The following is a 27,236-nucleotide window of genomic DNA, read 5'->3' as shown; positions in this document are numbered from 1 at the left end:
CCTTTAAGCAGTGCTGTTATTGTATTTGGAGAATAGAACAGCAGTAACCATTTGTTAAACAAGTAGGGCTGGTTCTAAATCTTGGTATGCTATTGCCTGAATATAGATATAAAGGTCACTGGCAGTGAAGGGCAGTAGTCATGCTGGTTACCTTAATTACATAGAAAAATACAAATGCAACTTGGGTCTATTCCCATAAATGAGCAGGCACAGACTACTCAAAAGTTGCCTTGGGTTCACCCGGTGTGCGCCAATCCCCAGACTAGATTATGGAATTCCTCTTATTGACCCAAGTGCATAGTCTAGCCAGGCAGTGTTCTCTGCGCATCTGCCTTAAAGGACAAGGAAAGGCTAAGTCACTTGGGGTGCCAAAATGTTAGGCACCACCAAGTGACTTAAATTGCTTACCTTGTACCCCGGGCTGGTGCCCCTGTTAGGAGAAAACAGCACCAGCCCGGGGTACCTGGAGCGATGCGCTTCCTCCTTCCTGCTTTCTTCTGTGGCAAAATCCCTGGGCCGACGCATTCGCAGTAGAGTGAAAAGGCGAAGCGCTCGCTACAGGTACCCCGGGCTGGTGCTGTTTTTTTTTTTCCTAACAGGGGCACCAGCCCGGGGTACAAGGTAAGTGATTTCATTACAGCACCAAATAGAATTAAGCAATCACTAAAAAATGTATTGACCCTTTTTACCTATACCCTTTAGTGTTAAAGTGGTTCCGTGTTTCATGTTAATGTTTGCTTTGCGTGTTTCAGGTGAAGAACAGAATAAAGATGCACTGCAGGATGTGGAAGATGAAAATCAGTGAGACATTAAAGCCAAGAAGAGACCCTCTCTAACCAACTGCCCCTTCCCTCCAAAATAAAAATCCCGTCTCACTCTGAGGACCTCCAAAATTTGACTTTTACGCTGGTTCTCAGGATTAGGTTCCTGCCCAGTTGGGTGTATCATTTTTACACAGTTTAAGAAAGGCAAGAGTGAATGACTGTGGATTTTGCTGCTGCTGCCAGCCATTTTAGGTTCTTTAAGACACTAACAGGACTGCATAGGGGGGCTTTTCAGCATTAAATTGTCTCCATGCCATCCAGCACTATTACCTTTTAGAAACACATAGAACAAGCAAACGACGTTATTCCTTAGGGCAGACCAGAGTCAATCGCACTGTAGAACTTGTGTGGTGGCTTTTTTTTATTTTATATAAATGTTTGAACTGAATTTCATAATATTGTTTCAAATGTGGTTAGAGCTTGACGTTGCAGATTGCTTCCGAATGTCCTCGTAGTGGTTTTGCTGTAAGTGTTTTCAAACTGTGCAAAAATGTGGCTGAAAACTCTGGTGCTGGTAACAGGTCAACAATCCGGGTTAATTCATTCTTGCCTCCTTTTTACTCTCCCTCCTCAGAGCAGGTTAGCGTTGGAGCTGGTGTTGAATAGCCTGCATGCGTGTTTAAATTTTCTTTTCGTTTCTCTCTTCTCCCCTCCTGCCCTTCTTTCTCTCGCTCAACCTATCTTTCGTTCAGTATGTGTAACTTGAAGCTAATTTGTACTACTGGATATCTGACTGGAGCCACAGATACAGAATCTGTAATTGTTCTTACTGAAACACAGCATGGAATTAACATTAAACTTAAATAAACAAACCTAAATTAAAAATGCCAAATATTACTGTTACTTGATCGCTTGCTGTCTGTGTTACAATATTGTATGGATAGTCTAAAGTAGCCTTACGGACCAGCGCTATTTCGGCTCTTCCCCCTCCACCCCCCGATTCACCATACTGGAACACGGGACACCGCAATGAGTTCTCACCCGATTCACTACCGGTAACATTTCTTCTCAGATCAGCACTGCTTTTCAAGATACAAATACTTGTGTGTGTTGATACTCGGATAAACGTACTAATGTGATGCGTATGCCGCTTGTTTTATAGGTATTTAATATTTTCCTGAGGATTTGCCAAACCATGTTATTTTTATTTTAGAGTTTTGATTGTTGGAGGGATATAATAGCTTCGTTAGATTTTTTTTTTTTCTTTTTTTTTTTTTTTTTCTTTTTAAGTCCCTGAATGGTGTAGTCTTATCAGATTTCGGGAAAATTGCCGCCCAAGTGTAATTGGCTTCCTTGAATAAAAGCATCCATAAAGTAAACATTTTACTTTTTATTTTCTTTTGTCGGCAAACCACTGGGAATGGTCTTGTTTCACATGAACAGACACTATATTGATTGGTGTGAGCTGTATGGCCAAAGAATGAACTTGCATGTTAACGTTTTGTACAAACATTTATTCAAGGTTACACCAGGTCCATCCTGTGCTCCGAAATTCTAATTAATGCCACTGAAAACTTGCCCTTTAAAATAATTGCTATGAGGCTCTTTCCTGACTTTCGAGTGCAGCATTCAGGCACTGACGAAGGGCAGTCGGGCACTAAGGATTTGTTGCTTGATATGAAATCTGCACTACCGAGGGTGAAAAATCTCCCAAAAATGACTTGCTGTAGCATAATGTTAGGACTGCCTCAAGTAAAACATTACCTCCCGCGATTAAGCCAGATTGTGCAAGCAGTGTATGTTTTACTTGTGGCGACCCTAATGTTATGGGAGGTCATTTTTAGTTGCCCGCTATAGCACAGATTTAACCACAGGCAACAAATCTTACCTTGTGCCATTGCCCTAATAGTCAATGAAGGGGGCATTCTTGCACGTCCTGTTGCCCTTGGTTGTCATATGTGGGTGGGGTGTAACCAGATGGCTATTTGGGGTTAGATTTGTACAGAATTTTGATTTTGCTCTCATCTGTAACTATAAAAGCCAAACTTGAGGTTACATAGGGTGAGAGTTGGGAGGTGAATATATGCTACATAGATATTCTTCATTCAAAGGGTAATTAACTGATAAAGTTTTTACTTGTTTTATAAGTCAATGAGGTGTCTAAACGAAGGTTGAACTGGAACAAAGTATAGAAATCACTGCCTTTAGAAGTTGTGTGCACCACTGTGATTTGGAGTGAATCATGGTTCCGAGTGGCTTAATGCTTTTTTGCTAGAAACCTCTGACAAACTGCCCCAAAGCTGCTGCCGTTACACGGAACCTCAAATCCAGTAGTGTGGGTTGGGCACAGATCTGTTCTGGACAACGCCGATGTGATTATTGAGCTTACCTCCTTAGGAGCCTAAAGGTGGCCCTACATGGGCATATTTCAGCTGCTGATTCAGGTCTTTCAGCATTTGGCATCTTATCCACCCCCAACAGACCTAGCCGACCAATATGTGGCCTAAAATTGGCCAGGTTTGATTTCTATGATGGCCCATATTACCTAGGGCCAAACGATAGAGTTGGTCTATCGCTCACCATAAGTTGGCATATGGGGAGAAGATCCACTCATTTGACAACCTTGCCAAACAAGCAGATTATTATGCTTCTGTGCCCCAGTGTCTCTGCTTTAGCTCTTAAACTGCTGTGCATTGTCAACTACCTGACTGGCAGCGGCTGTAGATTGGCCCCATTCTCAGTGAAAGTCATGCTGCAGCAACAAACCATGCACATACAATTTTCTGTGGATGGCAGACAAGAAGCCATAGCATGTTATAAAACTGGTACTTTACAAAATGACTGCCTTGTTAGTGTCTTTACATATAGGAATTTGGAGTAAGGTGGTGATTTGCCGTGCCTTTAATTACAGGAAAAGAGTAATGGAGAATGTTCTGGAACCAAGTAGTATTGTGTGACACACAAGCATTCTGATTCACTGCCTTAGCTACCATCTGCCTTCTGGCGGGCACAATAGTACCCCAAAGAGTCTCTTTAAAGTCTCATCAATGTTACAGCCTGCATATTTCCAACTCATTCCAGAGAAGTCTGCTGCCTCAAGCCACTGCCTCTTATTGGTCGCACTGCCCGTATCTTCTGTTCTAGAAAGAAATGTCGGGATAGAATACATATTTAAAAGAAGTCGCACAATAACCGAACACTCTTCTGCTCATCAAGTCCTCTTGAGCCAACTTCTAAAATACTGGAGAACTGGAAGCACCATGTCTTGGGTTTAGCAGAGGGTCACTTGTGAAAATGAATCTAAACTACAGGAAGTTTGATATTTGAAATATGGTATGGGTTCCCTTATCCAGAAACCCATCATCCAGTACCTTACACCTAACTAAGCTGTATAAATCCCTGTTGGGCAGCAATCCTAATAGATTTAGCAACTTTCATTTTTACACTTTTAGTGCCTTCTAACATATTACTGCTATTCAGGTGTCTCTCTAAAGCTGTGCTGCCAGAAATCTGTGCAAAGTGGCACTTATTTGAGACACCGGCTACATAGCAGCTCTTAAAGTGGACCTGTCACCCAGACATGAAAATCTGTATAATAAAAGTCCTGTTCAAATTAAACATGAAACCCAAATTCATTTTTATATTAACACACCCAAACCCATTATAAAGGCATTTAAAAATCACAGCTGTGGGGCAGACAGTAACTTTAGCTTTCCATTCAGCACTTCCTAGATGTCACTGCACATCTCACTTCTCCCCTCCCTCCTCCTTATCTAACTGTAGCCAGTGCATGGGCCTGGGCATCTGGTCCCCCATTCTGGCACATACACAAGATTTTGGCATGATACAAAGCTTGCCTTAATAACAGTGCCCACAAAATGGCACCTGCCTGCTTGCTTTGATTGAGTAATTCCAAGAGGGAAGGAAACAAGATTTATATTATTTATATAGAGTAAGTAAAGTTTATTTTGCTCAACTAACAATATAGAAAATAATTTGGACTTATTTCTTAGGGTGACAGGTCCGCTTTAATGAAAGTTTGTGTGTATATGTACACACACACACACACACACGTTTATCCCCTTGTAACAAGGGTTACAATTTTTCATACATTAAGGTTTTAGATGGGTTTTTGTTTAACACTTATAGCTAGTGATGAGCGAATTTTTTTTTGCCAGGAATGTATTTGCAGCGAATTTCCACATTTTTGCCATGGAAAAATGTGTTTCGCTGATTTTTTGCCATTTTGCGAATTTTCTTGTCGCTTTGCAAATTTTACGGCGAAGCTTAACGGGACAGATTCGTTCATCACTACTTATGGCCTATTAATATGCAGCTCCTTCCTGCTGTTCCAATAATTTGTGTATAAAGCACATGAGGAAGGCAGCACCTTGTGCACTGTGTCAGTGATCAACCAGTGGCCTCAAAGTAGGGGTTCATTTTAAAATTTCTGGCTTGGATGCAAGTTTTGGTTTTGTTAAAGTGTACTGATAGTCTCCTGTAGGCTAACAGTCCATATAGGGGCTACCAAATAGCCAATCATAGCCCTTATTTGGCAGCCCAAGCATTTTTCATGCTTGTGTTGCTCCCCAATTAAGTATGGTTAACCGGTAAAAAAAGGTTGGGGCTTACCACTCTTTGCCTGATTGCCCCACTGGCCGAATGGACATAATGTGTGCCCAGTTGCCTGTGTATGGGCAGCCTTTAGCCTAGTGTCACAAATAAAGAGTTTTTCTGACCTGGGACCCAACCTGGCTGCTTCCTGTGACTCCTATTGACTAGAAATGGAACCATGTGGAAGTTGTACAGTTGCCAGTAGATTCTGTGGAGCAACAAGATGCGGTCACAGACTTTGCTTGGCATAATTATGATAAATGCTTAGTGAGTATCTAGAGTCCTGCCATAAAGCAAGACAGAACTATAGAAAAGTGGCCATGTGCAAACAAAATTCACTCCCCTACCCAAGCAAAAGGAAAAAAAATAGGAAAAGATCAGCAAAAATAATTAATACTCACACTAATGTAGTATAGAAAAGGCGCTCTGATAGGGCACACAGAGAGCTGAAAAGCATACAGTCCAACTTGGTGTCCTCTTTGGCTTTTATCAAACTCATGAGATCTTTCACTTGACTGGAGCTTATTTCATTAAAGTATAGATGTTTCAAGGCATCCTCTGTTGCCTGAATAGGAAATGGAATAGACTATTGTTATTGGTAGATTTGTATAAAAAAAAACACATTAAAGGCAGAAGAATAAAAGCAGTATTGAAGGTTCAGAAAAATACTGAATATGCAGAAACTGCGCTCCAGAAACTTGCAAAGATGTCAATCCCATATTTGTCTCCGCCGGGACCTCCAGCAATCCAGACAACAAAAACAAAAAAACAGAAAAAATAACACTTATTTCATAAAGAAATGCAAAAATGGAAAGGACCATATTAATGGCACCTTAAAAATACCTGGGATTCAATGTATCCAATGTTATGAAGGAGTTTAAGGTCCATGGACATGGATGCAAGAGAAAACTGATAAATGGTTGCACAATAGAATTGTGAGAACCTCAATCAACTGCCAAACAGGTTCAAGTTAGTCTAAAGACATAAGGTACAACAGTTCCATCCACTGGCGACCCATTTAAAGGGGGCTCTTAGTAGGAGACCCATAAAGGCAACTTCTGGCAGGGAAATATAAAAAAGTCAAACCTTGAATCTTCCAGAACACCCGAACAAGCCAGAGTTCTGGGAGAATGTCCTGTGGACCGATAATATGAAATTAAGGCTTTTTGGTAAAGGAAGGAAGTTCCCAGATGTTTTCAGGTTGCTTTGCTGCCCCTGGAACAGAGTGCCTTGAGTTTCTCCTTGGCATCATAAAATCAGGAGATTGTCAAGGGGTTTGGGGGCACAATACTAAACCCAGTATCTCATATGGTGGCATATCATGGGTGTTTCTACAGGAAAATGACCAGAAGCACACCTCAAAAAGTGCCCAGGAATAACTAAAGACAAACGGAGTTAGGAGAAGGTATCCTTCAAATCTCAGAGAACTAGGGCACTTTTAAGGTCCTTCCAGTAGTCCAGAAGGAAGTAGAAATCTCATTCATGACTACAGGAATTGCTTGATTTCAGTTATACTTTCCAGTGAGTGCTCTACAACAATTATGGTCAGCCAGATCTGCCTCCCATACAACAGGCCAAATTTGGCAGATCCAATCAGATCATACAAAGGGGCCTACGGTGAGCCCTACACACGGGCCAATAAGCTGCCGACTTGGTCTGGAGTGACCGAGTTGTCGGTGTCATTTTTTCCATTTTTAAAAGGATACATAAAGTTCTGAACAAGTGCTACAATCTTAATAGTGAAACAAAGCAATTTAATGTATTTTATAATCTTATCAAGAAACCAGTTTCAGTGGCAAAAACACAAATAGACAGTTGTCTAAATCTTGGCCAATTACCTGGAGTTTGTGCTTACAAGTTTTTTTGTAAAATCTTTTTATTGCTGTTTAGCATCAAGTGAACCTCATGGAATGAAGCTGTTACATTCATCAGTGGGTTAAGCACAATGCAAATGAATATTACAATGGCTAGCAAATATCCCAATAGAAGAGACTAAACAATTTGGCTCATTTGGGCAGCTGGAAAAAAAAGCTACAGATTTTTATTGGCGCTACCGTAATACCTGCGAGGAGAGGGCACCATCTCTGTCTTTGTCAAATTTATCAAAGAATTTCTTATAATAAAGCTGCCTTCTTTTACACACTCGGCAGTAAGTTCTGAGGTAATCCTGGGCAGTCAGATCTACAAGACAATTCAGAAAAGGAGAAAGCCATCAAAAAAAGTGCAGAATATCAAAGCCTTTTTGTTATTAAAACCTCATTGAGCTAAATATAAAGCAAATTCTGCAGAGGGAATGCTTTCATGCAGCAACCTGCTCCTACCCTATTGACTCCACTATGGCGTAATTCTGATCTCTGGCAGTTTAGGGACCTGCCTGATTTTCAGGAATAATATACCAGACCCACCAAACACCCTTGAAACTAAAAATGGTGGGTCAAAAACCATATACCAACTGCCCTAAATGTCAAAACCCAGTCTCACTTGTTCGGGCACGTTGTTACTAACCTCTCTGATTATATCCCGCTGCCCTGGGTAATGTCCCTGGGGTGTGCAAACTGGGATTGGGGGGGCATTGTTTTACACCAAAAAATTGGCTTCTATAAAATGGCCCCAAGCCCACACCAGTGGATCCAACTAAAAATATGAAACATGGGGGCCATGCCACACCTTTCATCTTAAGCCGCCAGGCAAACTAAACAACATGAGGCATTGCTCTTTCAACTTAATAACAATAATAATTATAGTATATCTTGAAAACTGAATTAATAAATAAAAAGCAAAATTCCCAGAAATGCACTAAGAGCAATTTTACATTCATTTGTTTGGGGAAAGATTTAGAGTGAAAATGTGTTTGCTGCCCTAGAATACCTAGCATAAGGTAATGGGTTCTGACCAAATACTTGCCATGAACCAAAAAAGACAGACAGAAACCCACTGCATTTAAAGGGATACTATCATTATCTTTATTTCTAATTTAGACTGTTTACATAGCAAATAATTCACTCAACCATTTAAAATTTTATTCTTGAACCAACAAATATATTTTTTTTAGCTGTAATAAACCTATTGTTTCTCCTACTCCCATGTAACTGGAGGAGTCCCAAGCCAGACTTGGATTTCTTACTACTGGGTGCTGCTATCTTGCTCCCTTCCCATTGTTCTGCTGATCAGCTGCTGGGGGAAGGGGGGGAGGGGAGTGATATCACTTTAACTTACACCTCAGCAGCCATATTCTTCATTTCCCAGGGTGCCACAGCCATTACAGGTCACATGGCTGTGGCACCCTGGGAAATGAAGAATATGGCTAGCCCCATGTGAAATTTCAAAATTAAATATAAAAAAAAATCTTTGTGTTTTTTTTGAAAAACAGATTTTAATGCAGGATTCTGCTGGAGAAGCTCTATTAACTGATGCGTTTTCCCATGACAGTATTCCTTAGTAGACTGGCAGAGAAACCTTCAGCTACAGCAAACAGCATGGGTGACCTTAGTTATTTATAGCAGTGCTGTCCAACTTCTGTGGTACAGAGGGCCGGAATTTTTCTAGCCTATGTGGTGGGGGGCCGATAAGCCAGTTTTGACCACTCCCCTTTTTAAACTGCACCCATTTTAAACCACACCCATGTGATCACAAGAGCTTTTAAGACCATACCCACATTAATGGTGGTAGCACAGAAAAAACCCAAATGAATGGTGCTCACTGTAGGGATATCACCCTTCATTCATATGTAAAAGAATTATATGTCATATTATGACACACCCTTAAATCCATATGCCTGCATAGGGCAGGCATGGTATGGCACACACAGGCAGTGTAGAGAAGGCAGAGTATGGCACACACAGGCAGCATAGGGCAGGCAGAGTATGGCACACACAGGCAGCATAGAGAAGGCAGAGTATGGCACACACAGGCAGCATAGGGAAGGCAGAGTATGGCACAAACAGGCAGAGTATGGCACTCACAGGCAGGCTATGGCATTCATATGTGAAAGAATTATATTATATGTCATATTATATGACATATTATGACACACCCTTAAATCCATATGCCTGCATAGGGCAGGCATGGTATGGCACACACAGGCAGTGTAGAGAAGGCAGAGTATGGCACACACAGGCAGCATAGGGCAGGCAGAGTATGGCACACACAGGCAGCATAGAGAAGGCAGAGTATGGCACACACAGGCAGCATAGGGCAGGCAGAGTATGATACACACAGGCAGCATAGGGCAGTCAGAGTATGACACACAAGCAGCATAGGGCAGGCAGAGTATGGCACACAGGCAGCATAGGGCAGGCAGAGTATGGCACACACAGGCAGCATAGGGCAGGCAGAGTATGGCACACACAGGCAGCATAGGGCAGGCAGAGTATGACACACACAGGCAGCATAGGGCAGTCAGAGTATGACACACAAGCAGCATAGGCCAGGCAGAGTATGGCACACAGGCAGCATAGGGCAGGCAGAGTATGGCACACAGGCAGCATAGGGCAGGCAGAGTATGGCACACACAGGCAGCATAGGGAAGGCAGAGTATGGCACACACAGGCAGCATACAGTGACACAATGCTGGCACTGTATGAGCTGTGAACAGGTGAACAGTGAGGGTGCTTAAATTCTGAGCCTGAGGTGTGAACAATGCAGGGATTAAAAGGTGTGAACAACATGTTTAAACAATACAGGGGTTTACAGCCTGAAACTGAGGTGTTAATCATGCAGGGGGCCAGTTAATCTCAGTACTGATACCATTTAAAGCTTACACAAAGGTAAGACATCAAAGCAGCCAGACAGGTGGGGGCCACACAGAGGTGGGCTGCAGGCTGCCAGTTGGACAGCACTGGTTTATAGCATTTCTCCTTATTTGAATCGCATATTGCCCCTGGCATGACAAATGAGACCTTATTAACACCAAGATATGGAAACTCACCTTCTAGTACTTTTATATCCACTGGGATCTCAAAGCGACTGATTTTATTGGAAAGGCCCATCCTTACAGGGAGTCCCGGTTCCCTCTGTCTCTGTTCAGAGATATGGCAGTTTAATGCCCTTTAACTTGCAGGTTTATTTCACATACAATAATAATACCAGGGGGAGACTTTAACAGGCAGCCAGTGGGTTCAAGAGGCAACAGTGTTACCATGGTTATTTTGGGGAATAATTCTTTATCTAAGTCTTTTCATTTTACAGAGATAACTATCATTTGCTTTCCTCAGAGGAGTGCGGAGATAGAAGTATAAAAAGTGCCTTCTCCAGGTAGCCAAGCAACCAGCCGTGCAACTGGCCACATACGCGCCTCTCAAATAATGAATAAGATACTTTTGTTCTCTTTTTTTATCATTCGATAAAGATGTTCTGGTAAACACACGTTCACGACAGGTGAAGGATAAACGTATTTTGCATATTTTCATAATTCAGCTGTTTGGACAGAAAGTGATGAATAAAGCCGAGAAGGTGCCCAGCTGAACGGAGAGAGTAGATTATATCACTTACATTGTTTTCATATTCATAGAGCTCCTTTAGACCAGGGTCATGCTGATTTGGGGGGTATTTGGCCATTAGTTCTTCAACAATTGCCTGCAAGTAAGGGAGCAGGAAGAATTTAGCAGCAATGTAATTTAGCAGTCGTATGAATACACACATAAGTGCCACAGAGCACTGGCCGGAGGGGTGACAGCTAGTGACAAGCAAAACTCCCTCAGTTCCCTTCAACCGAAAATGCTCTAAATGGCAAAATATCACTAAATGCATTGGAGCCAATTTTTCAGTCATTTTTCTTGCACCAAATGCATTGAAGTCAATGGGCTTTTTACATGAGTGTTTTCTTGCACCAAATGCATTGAAGTCAATGGGCTTTTTACATGAGTGTTTTCTTGCACCAAATGCATTGAAGTCAATGGGCTTTTTACATGAGTTTTTCTTGCACCAAATGCAATGGAGTGAACGGGAGTTTTTTCCCATGCGAAACAAAACAATTTCTTTTCCAGCAAAACAAAACACATGAAGAAATTGTAGTGCAGAAAAAGTAATTTTTTTCTGCAAATCTGTTAAAAAAGTGCATTTCCCTAGTGCAAGGGAAACTTTAAAAATGGTAATTATATTATTATAGTAATAGGCTTATTTACTAACATAGTAAAGATGGGATGCCTTTTGCCTTCTATAGCAAGGATTTCTCGCAGGCAACAAAATGTCCTGTGTGCCATGACCCTTAAGATCATTTCTGTAAGTTTCCTCTAACAGCATCTAAATCAAGGAAATCTAAGCCATTGTTAAAATATGAGAAAGGAACTGAAAACAGAAGACATTCCCTGCTTCCTACTATACACATAGCACTGCCTTACACACAGAGTAGGGCCTGTAAACCCTCCATAAAACTCCCCCAGTGCACCTTCTGTTTTTTCAATAAAGCTAAGGGAGGCTAAGCCTCCCCAAACCTGCTTGGCACATTACAAAAACAAAAAAAAAAAACCCTCACTCTGTTTCTGTACTGTCCTGGAAATCTTCTGGTCCTGCAAGCCTGTTCTGCTGTAATCAGCTGTGCTCTGATTGGATCTTTGTTCTTGTGGATTCTCCAATCAGAGCACAGATTTCTTGACAGACACTAAAATTGACCAATCAAAGTACAGATTGAAGACTGAAAAGAAGAATCTGCAGCTGTAACTTTACCTAAGAACCAACTCTCAACTTTTGCTGCAGATTTCATCCCACTCCCACAGGTACTACCGTGTTTTCCCGAAAATAAGGCATCCTCCAAAAGTAAGGCACCCCCCCCTTTTCACCCCCCCCCCCGGAAAGTAAGGCACCCCCCGAAAATAAGACACCCACCTGGAAGCCGTCTAGCGATGCGACTTCCTGTTTCCCCTGTGTGCTGCCTGCGTGGTCTCTCTGGCGCCGTTGCGCCGTCATAACACATTGAGTGGTGACGTCGCGATGGCGCGAGAGAGACCACGCAGGCAGCGCACAGGGGAAACAGGAAGTCACATCGCTTAGACGGCTTCCATGGTGACGGCGTGACGGCGCGAGAGAGACCAAGGTACCGGTAAGAACGAGAATGTTACACAGGAGGATCAGAGGACACAGAAATAACAGAGGGGGCAATAAAAAAAAGGCACACGAGGATCAAAGGGGGCAATAAAAAAAAAGGCACATGAGGATCAAAAAATAAGACATCCCCTGAAAATAAGACCTAGTGCATATTTTGGAGCTTAAAAAAATATAAGACAGTGTCTTATTTTCGGGAAAACACGGTATACAGTCCTAAAGGCTGAATCACTAGCTGACATTAAATTGTTTTTGCCTGACCTGACATCTATAATAATATATAATCTATCACCTGTCCTAACAGATGGATGGTAAGTTAACTCTTTCCCCCTGAAAAAACTCATTGTGCTTTTATATATTTGTTGTTGTTTTTTGCACTTACTATTTTTTTTATTATTTTTGTCATTGTTTTGTTCATTTCTAGTTAGTTACAGTGGAGCCAATGTTGTGTATCAGTGCCAGTGTTATAGTGCCAGGGCCTGAATATCTGCCTTCAGTACCCACTGCTTCTCACTGTATATAATGTGCTGGTTTTGTAAATATGGACTGCGTCTCACTGTATATAATGTGCCTGGGGTGTCAGTACCCACTGCCTTTCTTGCTATAAAACTAACGTAAACACATCTAAAGGGGTGACTCACTTTTAAGTTAACTTTAAGTATGTTATAGAATGGCCTATTCCTAGCAACTGGTCTTCCTCATTAATTTTTTTTATAGTTCTTGAATAATTTGCTTTTCTCTTCTGCCTCTTTCCAGATTTCAAATGGGGGCCAAAATGTATTGCTCTGCGAGGCTACAATTTTATTATTATCATTATAATTTTTTATTAAGTAAGACCCTAGCAACCAGATAGCTGCTAAATTACCAAATGGAGAGCTTCTGAACAAAAAGCTAAATAACTGAAAAACCATTAAAAATAAAAGAGGTCCAATTGTAAATTGTCTGAATATCAGTCTACTTTATATTAAAAGTAATTTTAAAGGTGAACTACACCTTTAAGCTAACTGATCACAAACACAAATGTACGGAGAACCCCTCACAGAAGAGCACCCCCACCCGCACTTTCATACAGAATCCCTGGAAGTCAGTGGGAACCGTAAGAGGTAGTTGGGAGGTTCATTTTTTACACCAGCAGTGAATTCACTAAGTGTCACATTAGCTGTAGGTCTGTCTGTGTATGGCCCATCTTTAGCCTCCCCAAACAAAAAAGTCACGCTCCGCCAATGCTTACATATATAAATAAACAAACACATGCAAGATTATTCACCAATGAGAATGCTTCTAATCCAAGGTTAGGCACAGATGCAAGAGAATGTACCAGTTATTGTGTCTTATGTTTTATGAGGAGATTACTGAGTAACTTTGGCTACTGGAATCCCACATCAGAAGGAAGGACATATGTAACACCTATTTGGCCTATTTAAGGACAAATCCAGGCTAGTAGAGTAAGATAGAGGATGTGTTACATGCGACACTTAATACAAAGGAGTGAGCCTCTGCTAAATGGGAGAATTAAGATGGAGCGAGGGTGTAGTTGAACTACAACTAGCTGAGGTGTGTGGTGCAAATCGCAAAAGATGGACGCCAGAGGATTCTTATGATGCAATAATAACTGGTTTATTTGACAAGGCACAACTTAAATAGTGCAGCAGGGTTTATACTCACATACACAGCAGTTTAGGAATTGGTCACAATGGAAAGTAGCAGATGTGACACTCAAGGAACAGTATAACCCACTTGAAGGATGTACAGAGGATTAGCTGGATACCTGAGATGAAGACCTTTCAGTAGGGAGTGTCCCAGTCGACTATGGTCCAGTGGCACAGCACCTAACCTGGATCCTGCGTCTAAACCGGTCCCTAAATAACGACAACAGAGCCGGGGTAGGCTAAACCCTTTACAAACTCCTTGATGGGGCTATTAACTGCCCTTACTAAATAAGCTATCTATGCTCACCACTCCTAGAGGGTGCTATTAATAAACTGACTGTTCTGACTTTACCTCGTTCACGGGGCCCTGTCACTAGGGTATGAGGTCCCCTAGGGTACAAAATGGCTTCTGGGCCTATGTCCGGTCCAGGCTCAGTTGGGGCTCTGCCTAGGACACAGCATGCAGCCAAAAGAGGAAGACACTCCTCCTTGCAAGACACTATATAGTCTGCAGAGGGGAGTGGTCAACCTGGGCTAAACCTATTGGGAGTAGCTTAATAACTGTAACCTGAGTGTAGAGGGCTCTACCCTATAACAGTACAGATAAGAATAGATAGGGAAGTAAAGCCATAGGGAGCTTAACCCTATGGGTCCCTACACATACTACTGAATAGCTGTTCTGTGATGGAAAAATGGGTTTAAGCTTCCAGCTCCAATTTCAGGAACATGCAACAACACAGACCCAGATTTACACAGATTAGGTGGGATTCTTAAGGTGGCCATACACTGGCCGATTGTAACCGGCTTATCAGCCCGTGTAGGGGCAGGAACGAGGGGCATGCCCCACCGATAACTGGCCTGAAATTTGCTAGATATTGATTGGGCAGGTTAAAAGATTTAGTCAGATCAGGGACAGCATCAACTCATTGATGGGGTCCCCGAACCGATTGCCCCATTGCCGCCATTATAATTAGCCTACATTTTCCCCCGATATCGCCCACCCGAGGTCGCCAAGTGAGCGGATCTTCACGTGTATGGGCATCTTTAGTGTAGGACTTCTTTGCATTTTCATTGCCCAGCTAGCCTTAAGGGGCTCAGGAAAATGTGTATTGTGCAAATACAACTTTAACCGTACAATCCTGCTTTTGCTGGACTATGGCTCCCACTCATTTATGGCTTTTACACATGGGCATTTACAGTAGATCCCCCATTTTACATTTTTCAGGGGACCAGAAAAAGATGGTGTTAAATCCGGGAAAACTTAAAATCAGGGTACGTAAAATTGAGGTTTCACTGTATCCTTGTCTCCCCATGCAGTAAAATATGAAGCTTTTCACTGCACAATAACACAGGCCTTTCTTTTTCTATGGTGCCTGTAACCAAGGCAACTGCGGTATAGCACAGCATCAGTGCTTCTTTTGTCCTAAAAGGAGCACCATCCCAGGAGAAACTGTGATTGAACAGTGTACAAGGTTTTACTTATCCTTTAAAAGTGAGGCTCAATTACGGTTTGCAAGGTTGATATTTACTGCACTGTTGCCTGTTAAGGTCTTTATCCAGATTTGGCAGAACAATGCACGTCTGCTTATCACTTACCTCAGGATTATACACCAAGGGGCTGTTGCACCGAGTGCTATGTTCTTCATTGGCATGTCTGGCCTTTGCACTACGCTTAGACCTTCTATTTTTCTTAGGTTTAGATGCAGAATTTCGGCTAGAAGATATTTAAAAGCAAAAGTTGCTGCACAGAATCAGTTCTGTTTCCCATGGAGCATCACTTTTCCCTATTACTAAACCAAACTTTACAGCTGTCCCATCGCACCCCCTAGTTCTCTGATGGAAAACTTAATTACACATGAAAAACAATTATTAAATGTGAATTCTATAAACCAACAACTTCATTATAGATGCATGAGAATTCACCAATGAGAATGCACCCTACGTGATGTAACGTGATTTGGGGTTGAGCCAAATAGTTCACCTTTAGGTTCATTTTTAGTATGTTATAGAAAGGTCAATTCTAAGCAACTTTTCAATATGTTGTCATTATTTATTTTTCATAGTTTTTGAATTATTTGACTTCTTCTTGTTTACAGGGTAACCCTTTTGAAATAAAAAATAACAAAAGTGGTATAAAGGTGATACCTTTATTGGCTAACTAAGATAATCATAGCAAGCTTTCAGAACATTTTAGTTCCTTTTTCAAGCTGATTACCTTCTAACTCTTTGCAGCTTTCAAATGGGGGTCACTGACCCAAGCAGCAAAAACACTTTTGTTCTGTGAGGCTACAGTTTAATTGTTATTATTACTTTATATTACTTATTCTTCTGTTCAGGCTCTTTCCTATACATATATCAGTCTTTACACCCTGGTTGCTAATTGAAGTTGGATCCTAGCAACCAGATATCTGCTGATACTGGAAGCTCGAGAGCTGCCGAACAAAACCCGAAATAATTAAATAACTACAAATAATTAAAAATGTAGACCAATTGCAAATTGTCTCAAAACATTACTCTCTGCATCACAGTAAAAGTTAACTCAAAGGTGGACAACCCCTTTCAAGAAAGTTGGAAGTTCAAAGGGTGAAACTTACCTTTCATCCTACTATTCCTATTATCTTGTACAGAGGTGTAAGGAGTCCCACAGTGGCCAGTGTCTGTCTGGCAGATTGTATCTGCAGATTGTGGGGGTACTGTACAATGCCACAGACCACCTCTGTTTATTGGGCCCCTAGGGGGCTGTATGAAACAGCTCTGTTGGAGCCGTTTTTGTCATGAGCATGGGGGGCCCATTTCAAATAGGGGCTCCAGCATAAATCTTGCACCATTTCTGATTACTATGAATATGCTGCTGATGTAGAAAAATACCCTTTACTGCTTCTTAGGAAACCTTCCAAACAAACAGCATAATCCAAAGACCATTTGGACAATTAGCATTTTAAAATGGGAAAAATAGTTGTGAAACTGTTTCTTTCAAAATAGTAATTAAGAGACATATTTAAAAAATACATATTTGCATTTATGGCAAAACACTGATGGAGTTTACACCGTTCACCAAGTCCTACACACTAGGTTGCATGGTATACTTGGTTTGCATAGAATTTTAGCTACCAAAAAAAAGCTCACAAGAAGGTGCCATAATAAGGTGCCAGCATATAAGGCAGGGTAGGGCAGGCAGAGTATGGCATACACGGGCAGCAAAGGGCAGGCAGAGTATGGGACATACAGGCAGGGTAGGGCAGGCAGAGTATCACACACACACAGGCAGCATAGGGCAGGCAGAGTATGGCACACACAGGCAGCATAGGGCAGGCAGAGTATAGCACACACAGGCAGTATAGGGCAGGCAGAGTATGGTACACACAGGCAGCATAGGGCAGGCAGAGTATGGCACACACAGGCAGGGTAGGGCAGGCAGAGTATGGCACACATGGGCAGGGTAGGGCAGGCAGAGTATGGCACACACAGGCAGGGTAGGGCAGGCAGAGTATGGCACACACAGGCAGCATACGGCAGGCAGAGTATGGCACACAGGCAGCATAGGCAGGCAGAGTATGGCACACAGGCAGGGTAGAGCAGGCAGAGTATGGCACATGGGCAGGGTAGGGCAGGCAGAGTATGGCATACACAGACAGGGTAGGGCAGGCAGAGTATGGCACACACAGGCAGGGTAGGGCAGGCAGAGTATGGCACACACAGACAGGGTAGGGCAGGCAGAGTATGGCATACACAGACAGGGTAGGGCAGGCAGAGTATGGTATACACAGACAGGGTAGGGCAGCCAGAGTGTGGCACACACAGGCAGGGTAGGGCAGGCAGAGTATGGCACACACAGGCAGCATAGGGCAGTCAGAGTATGGCACACAGGCAGCATAGGGCAGGCAGAGTATGGCACATGGGCAGGGTAGGGCAGGCAGAGTATGGCAAACACTTGCAGGATTGGGCAGACAGAGTATAACACACAGAGGGAGCATAGGGCAGGCAGAGTATGGCACACACAGGCAGAACAGGGCAGGCAGAGTATGGAACACAGAGGCAGCATAGGGCAGGTAGAATATGGCACACACCGGCAGCACAGGGCAGGCAGAGTATGGCACACACCAGCAGCAAAGGGCAGGCAGAGTATGGCACTTACAGGCAGCATAGGGCAGGCAGAGCATGGCACACACAGGCAGCACAAAGCAGGCAGAGTATGACACACACAGGCAGCATAGGGCAGACAGTACATACATGGCTTACTAACAGGCTGGTGGCTGGTTGAATCAACTTGCTTTCATTTCAACTAAAAAGGGATAAGTATTCTTTACTAACTTTATCAAAACCATTGTGTTTTTTTACTGTTGGGTTTTATTTATTTTTTTTTCATAAGTAATTGTTGTTTTTGGAGCTAATTTACAAAGTTTGTGGGATCCATAGGCTTACAGCAGGTTACATTCCCTTGTAATTACCCTCAGCTTGAGGAGGGTGGGGTTTGATTAGTTCACCTTTACAGACTGCATAAATAGAACCACAGGCACTCCAGTGGAGCTTGCTCTGGTGGTAGGTGCTCTGTAAGTGATTGCTCTTGAAGTGGGGGCTCTGTAAGTGGAGTTATAAACTCAGGGAGTTAAACACTAAGGGAGTTAAAAACAAGGTAAAACAAGGTATTTACTACAAGTCCTTACACCTATTTTTGTTTAACTGTTCTTGTAACTGGGAGAATGAGTGGTAGCAACATTGAAGGTCTGACACAGTGCACAGCCTGCCACATGTATGCAGTTGTGGAACAACAGTTCCAAAGTGCATACCTCTGTTGTGGATGTGAGCGAATTGCCACTTTAGAGGCTCGCGTTAGAGTCCTAGAGGAACACGTCGCAACACTGCGTTCAATCAACAATCTTGAGAGGGGTCTCTTGTTAACTGAACAAGAACTAGTGGGGTCAGATAGTAGGGGGGGGAGGGGAGCAGCAAAAGGATGATAGGGCAGTAAGCTGGGTGACAGTTAGAAAATCTAGTGTGGGGAAAAGGAAAAGGGAGGCTGCTCCAGGGTTTGCGCATCCCAACAGATTTGCCAGATTGTGTGAAGAAGATGGGAGTGTGAACTCTGGATTGGCGGTTCTAGGTGAGGCTGATCTCTCTAACAGCCGGGAGACCAGTTTCACTAGTAGTGGTGGGGAGGAGAGCAGAGCTAGGCCTAAACAGATGGTGGTTATAGGGGATTCGATCATTAGGAAAGTGGACAGGGTAATCTGTCAAGCGGATCGCTTCAACCGGACAGTTTGCTGTCTTCCTGGTGCCAGGGTTCGGCATGTGGTTGATCGGGTTGACACATTATTGGGAGGGGCTGGGCATGACCCGGCTGTCTTGGTACATATCGGTACTAACGACAAAATGAACGGTAGGTGGGGGACTTTAAAGAGTGAGTTCAGGGATCTAGGCTCTAAGATTAGGCAAAGGTCCTCCAATGTCATTTTTTCGGAAATTTTGCCGGTGCCGCGTGCAAGTTTAGGGAGACAGCGGGAGCTTAGGGAGCTAAATGCGTGGCTAAAGTCTTGGTGTAGGAAGGAAGGGTTTGGGTTCCTAGAGCACTGGGCTGACTTTTCCTTGGGGTACAATCTATACAGCCCTGACGGATTGCACCTCAATGGAAGGGGGTCTGCTGTGCTAGGGGAGAGAATGGTTAAGAGGTTGGAGGAGTGTTTAAACTAGACAAGGGGGGGGTGGGTGAGCTAGAATTCCATGGGAAAATTAGTGTAGACGGGGTAGGGGGACTAGCAAAGGGTTGTGGGGGAGGAGTGAGGGGGGCATATAGTTTATCAGATAAGGAGCTTCCGTTACAAGGAAAGCAGTCTCATAATTGCCTTAGCTCTAATTCTCCCTTAGCTAATGTAAACATCAGAGGGAGAAGTAATAATCTCCGCTGCATGCTGGCTAATGCGCGTAGCTTGTCGGGTAAATTAGGGGAGCTGCAAGCTATTGCATGTATTGAAAATTATGATTTAATAGGTATCACTGAGACCTGGTGGGATGATAAATGCGACTGGGCTGTGAATTTAAATGGGTATACACTTTTTAGGAGGGACAGAGAGATTAAAAAGGGTGGAGGGGTTTGTCTTTACGTAAAGTCAGACTTAAAGCCATGTAATAAAGACATTACCAATGAAAACGTCGAATCTCTTTGGGTAGAAATTTCAGTAGGGCTGAAGGTCACAAAGAAAATGATCATTGGTGTATGTTATAAACCACCCCGTATAGATGAGGGGGATGAGGCCCAGCTATTGTTGCAAATGGAGGAGGCTTCAAAACTGGGTCAAGTTGTTGTTATGGGGGACTTTAATTATCCGGACATTGACTGGAGTAATGGGGTGGCTAAGTCAGAAAAAGCTAGTAGGTTTGTAAATATGCTAAATGACAACTTTTTATTTCAGGCAGTTCAAGAACCCACTAGGAATGACGCTATTTTGGACCTGGTGATTTCTAATAATAATGAACTTATCTCTAACATTTGTGTGGGTGAGCATTTGGGGAACAGTGATCACAACATGGTCTCCTTTGAGATAATGCTGCAGAGACAGCACTATAAGGGAGTAACTAAAACACTCAATTTTAGACGTGCAGACTTTGCCAGTATAAGGGCATCTCTGCAATGTGTCAACTGGGAAAGGCTTTTCATGGGGTTAGACACAGAAGGAAAATGGAACATCTTTAAAACATTGCTTTGTAGGTATACGCAACAGTATATCCCCCTAGTAAGCAAGGAGAGGCATCGCAAAGCAAAACCTTTATGGCTGAATAAAAGTGTTATTGTCGAGGTTGGTAAGAAAAAACGTGCTTTTAGGGCATTCAAGTTAGCTGGGACAGCAGAAACTTTCATCAGGTACAAGGAAGCAAATAAAGCATGCAAAAAAACTATCAGGCAAGCTAAAATAGAGATGGAAAGGGATATTGCTGCTAGGAGTAAAAAGAATCCAAAATTATTTTTTAATTATGTGAATAGTAAAAAAATGAAGCAAGAAGGGGTGGGAACTTTATTATCACGGGGGGGTACGTTGGTTGATGAAAACGGGGAAAAAGCTGAAATTTTGAACTCTTATTTTTCATCTGTCTATACATCTGAGGAGCCAGATAATGAAGGCTTCCCTTGTAATATGCCCAGTGCTAGTAATTTAGCTACTGACGCATGGGTCACTCGGGAGGAAATTCAAAAGAGACTTGAACATGTAAAGGTAAACAAAGGTCCAGGGCCGGATGGGATTCATCCCAGGGTATTAAATGAGCTGAGCGCTGTGATTGCCAAACCTCTTCACTTAATTTTTCAGGATTCATTGAGGTCTGGCATGGTGCCAAGAGACTGGCGGATTGCTAATGTGGTGCCGTTATTTAAAAAGGGATCCCGTTCTCAGCCTGAAAACTATAGGCCTGTTAGTCTGACATCAGTAGTAGGAAAACTTTTGGAAGGGGTAATAAGGGATAGGGTACTTGAATACATTGCAGTTCACAATACTATTAGTTTGTGCCAGCATGGTTTTATGCGTAACAGATCTTGCCAGACTAATTTAGTTGCCTTTTATGAGGAGGTGAGTAGGAACCTTGATGCTGGAATGGCAGTTGATGTCATCTACTTGGACTTTGCTAAAGCGTTTGATACAGTACCTCACAGAAGGTTAATGATCAAATTAAGGAATATTGGCCTAGAACATAATATTTGTAATTGGATAGAGAACTGGCTGAAGGATAGAGTACAAAGAGTGGTTGTAAATGGAACATTTTCTAATTGGACCAGTGTGGTTAGTGGAGTACCGCAGGGGTCAGTCCTTGGGCCTTTGCTGTTTAACTTGTTTATTAATGACCTGGAGGTGGGCATAGACAGTATTGTTTCTATTTTTGCTGATGACACTAAATTGTGCAAAACTATAAGTTCCATGCAGGATGCTGCTGCTTTGCAGAGCGATTTGACAAAATTAGATAACTGGGCAGCAAACTGGAAAATGAGGTTCAATGTTGATAAGTGCAAAGTTATGCACTTTGGTAGAAATAATATAAACGCAAACTATCTACTGAATGGTAGTGTGTTGGGGGTATCCTTAATGGAGAAGGATCTAGGGGTTTTTGTTGATAACAAGTTGTCTAATTCCAGGCAGTGTCATTCTGTGGCTACTAAAGCAAATAAAGTGCTGTCTTGTATAAAAAAGGGCATTGACTCAAGGGATGAGAACATAATTTTGCCCCTTTATAGGTCCCTGGTAAGGCCTCACCTTGAGTATGCAGTGCAGTTTTGGGCTCCTGTCCTTAAGAAGGATATCAATGAGCTGGAGAGAGTGCAGAGACGTGCAACTAAACTGGTTAAGGGGATGGAAGATTTAAACTATGAGGTTAGACTGTCGAGGTTGGGGTTGTTTTCTCTGGAAAAGAGGCGCTTGCGAGGGGACATGATTACTCTGTACAAGTACATTAGAGGGGATTATAGGCAGTTGGGGGATGTTCTTTTTTCCCATAAAAACAATCAACGCACCAGAGGTCACCCCTTTAGATTAGAGGAACGGAGCTTCCATTTGAAGCAGCGTAGGTGGTTTTTCACGGTGAGGGCAGTGAGGTTGGGGAATGCCCTTCCTAGTGATGTGGTAATGGCAGATTCTGTTAATGCCTTTAAGAGGGGCCTGGATGAGTTCTTGATCAATCAGAATATCCAAGGCTATTGTGATACTAATATCTACAGTTAGTACTAGTGGTTGTATTTATAGTTTATGTATGTGAGTGTATAGATTGGTAGGTGTGGGTTAGGTGTGCTGGGTTTACTTGGATGGGTTGAACTTGATGGACACAGGTCTTTTTTCAACCCTATGTAACTATGTAACTATGTAACTATGCTGGCACTGCTACTAAAGGACCCAGACTGCGGGGTCTGCTGTATTGCAGTCCATCCTCCCCGGCCCCTCTCCTACCTTAACATTGTGGCTTCGGAGCTGCATCGCAAGTGGGTCAGTAGGGGGGTCTGGGGAGGGGGGACTGGATATGCAGGGCCTTCTTAGAAGATTTTCTTACAGGGGGGCTTAGCATGACCAAGTTACGCCACTGGTCCAAATTACCTTAGCAACCAGGGAGTGATCTGAATGAGAATATGGTATATTAAATAGGAAAAGACTTGAATATAAAAATAAGAAGTAAAAAGTGACAATGACAATAAAACTGTAACCTCACAGAGCAATAGTTTTTGGCTGTCGGGGTCAGTGACCCCCATATGAAAACTGCTGAGTTAAAAGAGAAAGGAAAATAATTCAAAAACTATAAAAAATAAATAATGAAAAGAATTGAAAAGTTGCTTAGAATTGACCAATTTATAACATACTTAAAGTTAATTTAAAGGTGAACCACCCCTTTTAACTACTGAACTTAGTAGTCAGTAGGGCAGCGGGTATTAGGGACAGCATTTACCATCTTTCTGTGCTGGCTCCCTGTATTACCAATTGGACACAGCAATAAATATACTTTATTTTTGCATAAAATATCCCAAGCCTGAAGATTATTATAATACTAGATGGCACTTTTATTAGTAGTTATAATATACTGCTGTGTCTGGCAGCAGTAATCTACACTTCCAACATTGGGCAGGTTTGAAATTCCTGTTGGGTAGGGACCTCATCCATGCATTGAAGCAGTCCTCTCCTGACAGTCCTGCATAGGCCCCACTGTATCATACGATTGTTGGCCCTAGGACAAACAATTGAATCAACCCAATTAGGTCTAGCACTTGGGTGGCAAAATTGGTTCTACCTTCACTTGTTTGGTGACTTTACTGCTGATTGCGACCTTCTGACACGTCAGGGTAGGTTTGAAGCATTACAGACAAACCACAAGCCCTGACAATGTTTTTTCCCTTTGAAAGCTTGCAATTCTTTCCATATTAAATTATATTAGAAATCAGCAACTCTTCCACCTGTGGGAAACCACTTTGATAACCTTTCACACCCAAATATAGGAGGTGTTCAACTGCCCTAGATCAGTGCTGTCCAACTTCTGTTATACCGAGGGCCGGAATTTTTCCGACCTACGTGGTGGAGGGCCGATAATGGAAGCCAGTTTTGACCACTCCCCTTTTTGAAACCGCACCCACTTGAAACCACACCCATGTTATCACATGACCGTACCCATATTAATGGTTGTAGTACAGCAAAAACCTGCCATACTCTGCCTGCCCTACCCTGTCTGTGTGTGCCATACTCTGCCTTCCCTACCCTGCCTGTGTGTGCCATACTCTGCCTTCCCTACCCTGCCTGTGTGTGCCATACTCTGCCTTCCCTACCCTGTCTGTCTGTGCCATACTTGGCTGGTTTGTGCCATACTTGGCCTGTGTGTGCCATACTCTGCCTGTGTGTGCCATACTCTGCCTTCCCTACCCTGCCTGTGTGTGCCATACTCTGCTTGCCCTATGATGACTGTGTGTATGGCACACACAGGCAGCCTACAGTGACACAGTGCTGGCACTGCTCCTACAGTCTGCACAATAACTATATATTAAAAAACTTTTTAATTGAAGTACCACCTCAGTATATGTTCTTTTTGTAGTATGCAGGGATTATTTGTGGGTTTCTACTGCTCCTGAGGTGTGAACAGGGGAACAATATGGGTGATTACAGCCTGAGCCTGAGGTGTGAACACTGCAGGGGGTGAACAATACAGAGATTAAAAGGTGTGAACAACACAAGGAATTACATATTTAAACAATACAGCCTGATTACAGCCTGAATCTAAGGTGAGAACCATGCAGGGGGCCATTTAATCTCAGTACTGATACCATTTAAAGCTTACGCAAGAGTAAGCCATCAAAGCAGCCAGACAGGTGGGGGGCCACACAGAGGGGGGGGCCGCCAGTTGGACAGCACTGCCCTAGATGGTCAGAGAAAAAGAAATGCAGAAAGCAGATATAAAAGCATTCATGGTGTATTAGTCATACCTCTTAGGTGTGTTGCTGCCAGTAAACGTTTTTGCCTTGTTTCTTGGTGGCATTTCACTTCCTGCAAGAACTCATTCCATAAATAGGATCACAGTTACAAAGAGTCACATTAAGCCAATAAAATAATAGTAGTAATATATAATATATATAATATATGAACTATATGTTCAGTTTTAAGTTACCATTATAAACTGCAATCCCCATTTCCAATATTCCAGACACAAACAGCTGTATTACAGGTACACTACATGGTCAAAAGTATGTGGACACCCCCCCTTTTAATTATTGGAATCAGTTGTTTAAGCCTCCTGTCATTTCCTACACAGATGCTACAACATCCTTAAACAATTCCATCCTTCCTTCCTGTGGCAACAATTTTGGAACACATCTGTGAGCCAGACCTCATTGCCCAATCTTTTACATATGAATGGAAGCAAATCCCACCAAAAATGTTCCAACATCTAGTGGAAAGCCTTTGAACAGAAGAGGGCAAAGGATGTTATCAGGGCTGTATTTCTCTATAGGACCTTAGGTGTCTACAGTATGTAGACAAAATCTCACCAACAAGCCACCAGACTTGTGGCTAAATCCAGCAGCAGAGCTGTGAGGAAGGAAGTACCTGTCAGTTCTGTGACTGGTAAATGTGCACAACAGTCTCTACATGCACCAATCAGAGACCTTAAGGGGTGGGTGGAGGTCTAGTACCTAGGGGAGCACCAGACGTAAATACATTCCTGGCTGTTATAGCAGAGAGGATGAAATGCATAATAATGTCCTTTGCTTTGGAATGAGAAGTTGGACATGTACTGTAGATTTGCACATACTTTTGGCCATAGAGTGTATACTATGATATTCTTGTTTAAAGAAGAACTAAACCCTAAAAATTAATATAGCTATAAATGCCCTATTTTAAATACTGAACTTATTGCACCAGCCTAAAGGTTCAGCATCTCTATAACATTAATGATCCAAGTCTTACTGGATTCTATAAAAAGTGTCTGCAGCTCACATGCTCAGGGAGCTCTCGAGAAGCTAAGCTTAGTGGTTGTTGCAGAAAATAAGATCTGCCTGTCATAGAAACCAGTGCTACAGGGCTAATTATTACATTTTGATGCAAATTTCACTGGTCTCAAGGCTGCCATTTACTGATAATCTGTATTATTTACTAATCAGCCTTTAATTGTGACTTTTATACTTTAAATATATATACAGTATAATATGTGTTGGCCCCTAAGCTCAGTAAGTGACAGCAGCACAGAGCATGTGCAGGGAATCAGCAGAAAAGAAGATGGGGGGCTACTGGGGCATCTTTGGAGGCACAGATCTGCCCTGCTAAAGGGCTGGGGTTGTTTTGGGCTGTTATATGAGCCCATAAAATGTTCAACATTTCTGTTCTACTTATTTATTTAAGCTTTAGTTCCCATTTAAGAACAACTAGAGAAATAGAAGTGACTGCGCTGTAACTTGTGAAGACCTCCTAAAAGGACTCAATGTAGCTGTACTCAAATGTTTCTATTAAGCTGTATTGTACACATGAATGTGTTTCTTCCACCCTTCACGTGCAGCTACTTCCTGCGCTCACACTAAGGTCATTTTCTGATACATTAATCTGAGGACTGCAGTAGGTTTTTCTTCCACATGTTGATGCCAATGCTTCGCCCTGTAGCACAAACAGGTGGAAATGTAGTGGGAACAAGCAGGAATGGAGAAAATATCTAGTGCAGTGGCTTTAGGGGCTGCAGGAAAAGGAGAAATAATGCAGATCTGGACTGGGATACCAAATAGGCCCTGGCATTTCAAGTACACAGAGGCCCAACTGCCCCCACCAGCCCAATAGTGACTGTCTATGGCATCTTGCAGCAGCCCCTCTAGCATTTGCCAAAATCCACAGATTGCCAGTCTGGGCCTGAAATAATATATACAATTTTTTATATTTTTTGTTGCCTTTACATTGAAGGTAAGCATCTCAAATAGCCCTAGCAGCCATTCTTTCACCTAAACAGAAGCCTATTAAGCAGGGAGTCTTCATTCCCCTTAGAAACAGAACCTCAACCTAGCAAATAAGTTATTAAGTATCCTCTCTAATAGTCGTTATTGGCCCAAAATTGTACCCTGCAGAATTAAAGACAGCGGAGACTAATTGAACCCACCTTGTCATAATCCTCTCTCCAAGAGTGTGCTGGACTTCTGACACACACACTTCCCCAGTCAACAAGATTGTTGCCTTGGAAACAAAGGGGC

General features: G+C 42.6%; 2 protein-coding genes across 5 annotated transcripts in view; one reads left to right on the top strand and one right to left on the bottom strand.

Moving 5' to 3' along the window:
• The window catches only part of ywhae (tyrosine 3-monooxygenase/tryptophan 5-monooxygenase activation protein epsilon), a 23,067-nt gene extending 20,924 nt beyond the window's left edge, over positions 1 to 2,143 (top strand). The window contains exon 7 of one of the 2 annotated variants that reach the window (XM_012956823.2): positions 753 to 2,143. Coding sequence is in view for 1 of the 2 variants with exons in the window: in NM_001008155.1 (NP_001008156.1) it covers positions 753 to 805 (53 nt within the window). In the remaining variant the exon portion in view is untranslated. 2 annotated transcript variants of the gene reach the window in all.
• On the bottom strand, positions 2,029 to 27,236 carry LOC100485552. Of its 3 annotated transcripts, none has more exons than XM_004911642.4 (8): positions 27,146 to 27,235; positions 24,996 to 25,056; positions 15,662 to 15,779; positions 10,869 to 10,952; positions 10,306 to 10,396; positions 7,441 to 7,559; positions 5,780 to 5,943; positions 2,029 to 3,904 (listed from the first exon to the last, which is right to left on the bottom strand). In XM_004911642.4, exons 2-8 carry the CDS (start codon positions 25,046 to 25,048, stop codon positions 3,751 to 3,753), a joined length of 783 nt encoding a protein of 260 aa, XP_004911699.2. In that variant the 5' UTR covers positions 25,049 to 25,056; positions 27,146 to 27,235; the 3' UTR covers positions 2,029 to 3,750. The 3 variants fall into 3 exon arrangements, with proteins under 3 accessions (XP_004911699.2, XP_002942190.3, XP_017946971.2); XM_002942144.5 differs by having other exon boundaries at positions 3,776 to 3,899; XM_018091482.2 differs by lacking the exon at positions 2,029 to 3,904 and adding an exon at positions 5,353 to 5,586 and having other exon boundaries at positions 27,146 to 27,236.

The sequence above is a fragment of the Xenopus tropicalis genome, chromosome 2 (genome assembly GCF_000004195.4).
Source record: "Xenopus tropicalis strain Nigerian chromosome 2, UCB_Xtro_10.0, whole genome shotgun sequence".
NCBI lineage: Eukaryota > Metazoa > Chordata > Amphibia > Anura > Pipidae > Xenopus > Xenopus tropicalis.
This window is presented reverse-complemented; position numbering and strand designations above follow the sequence as displayed.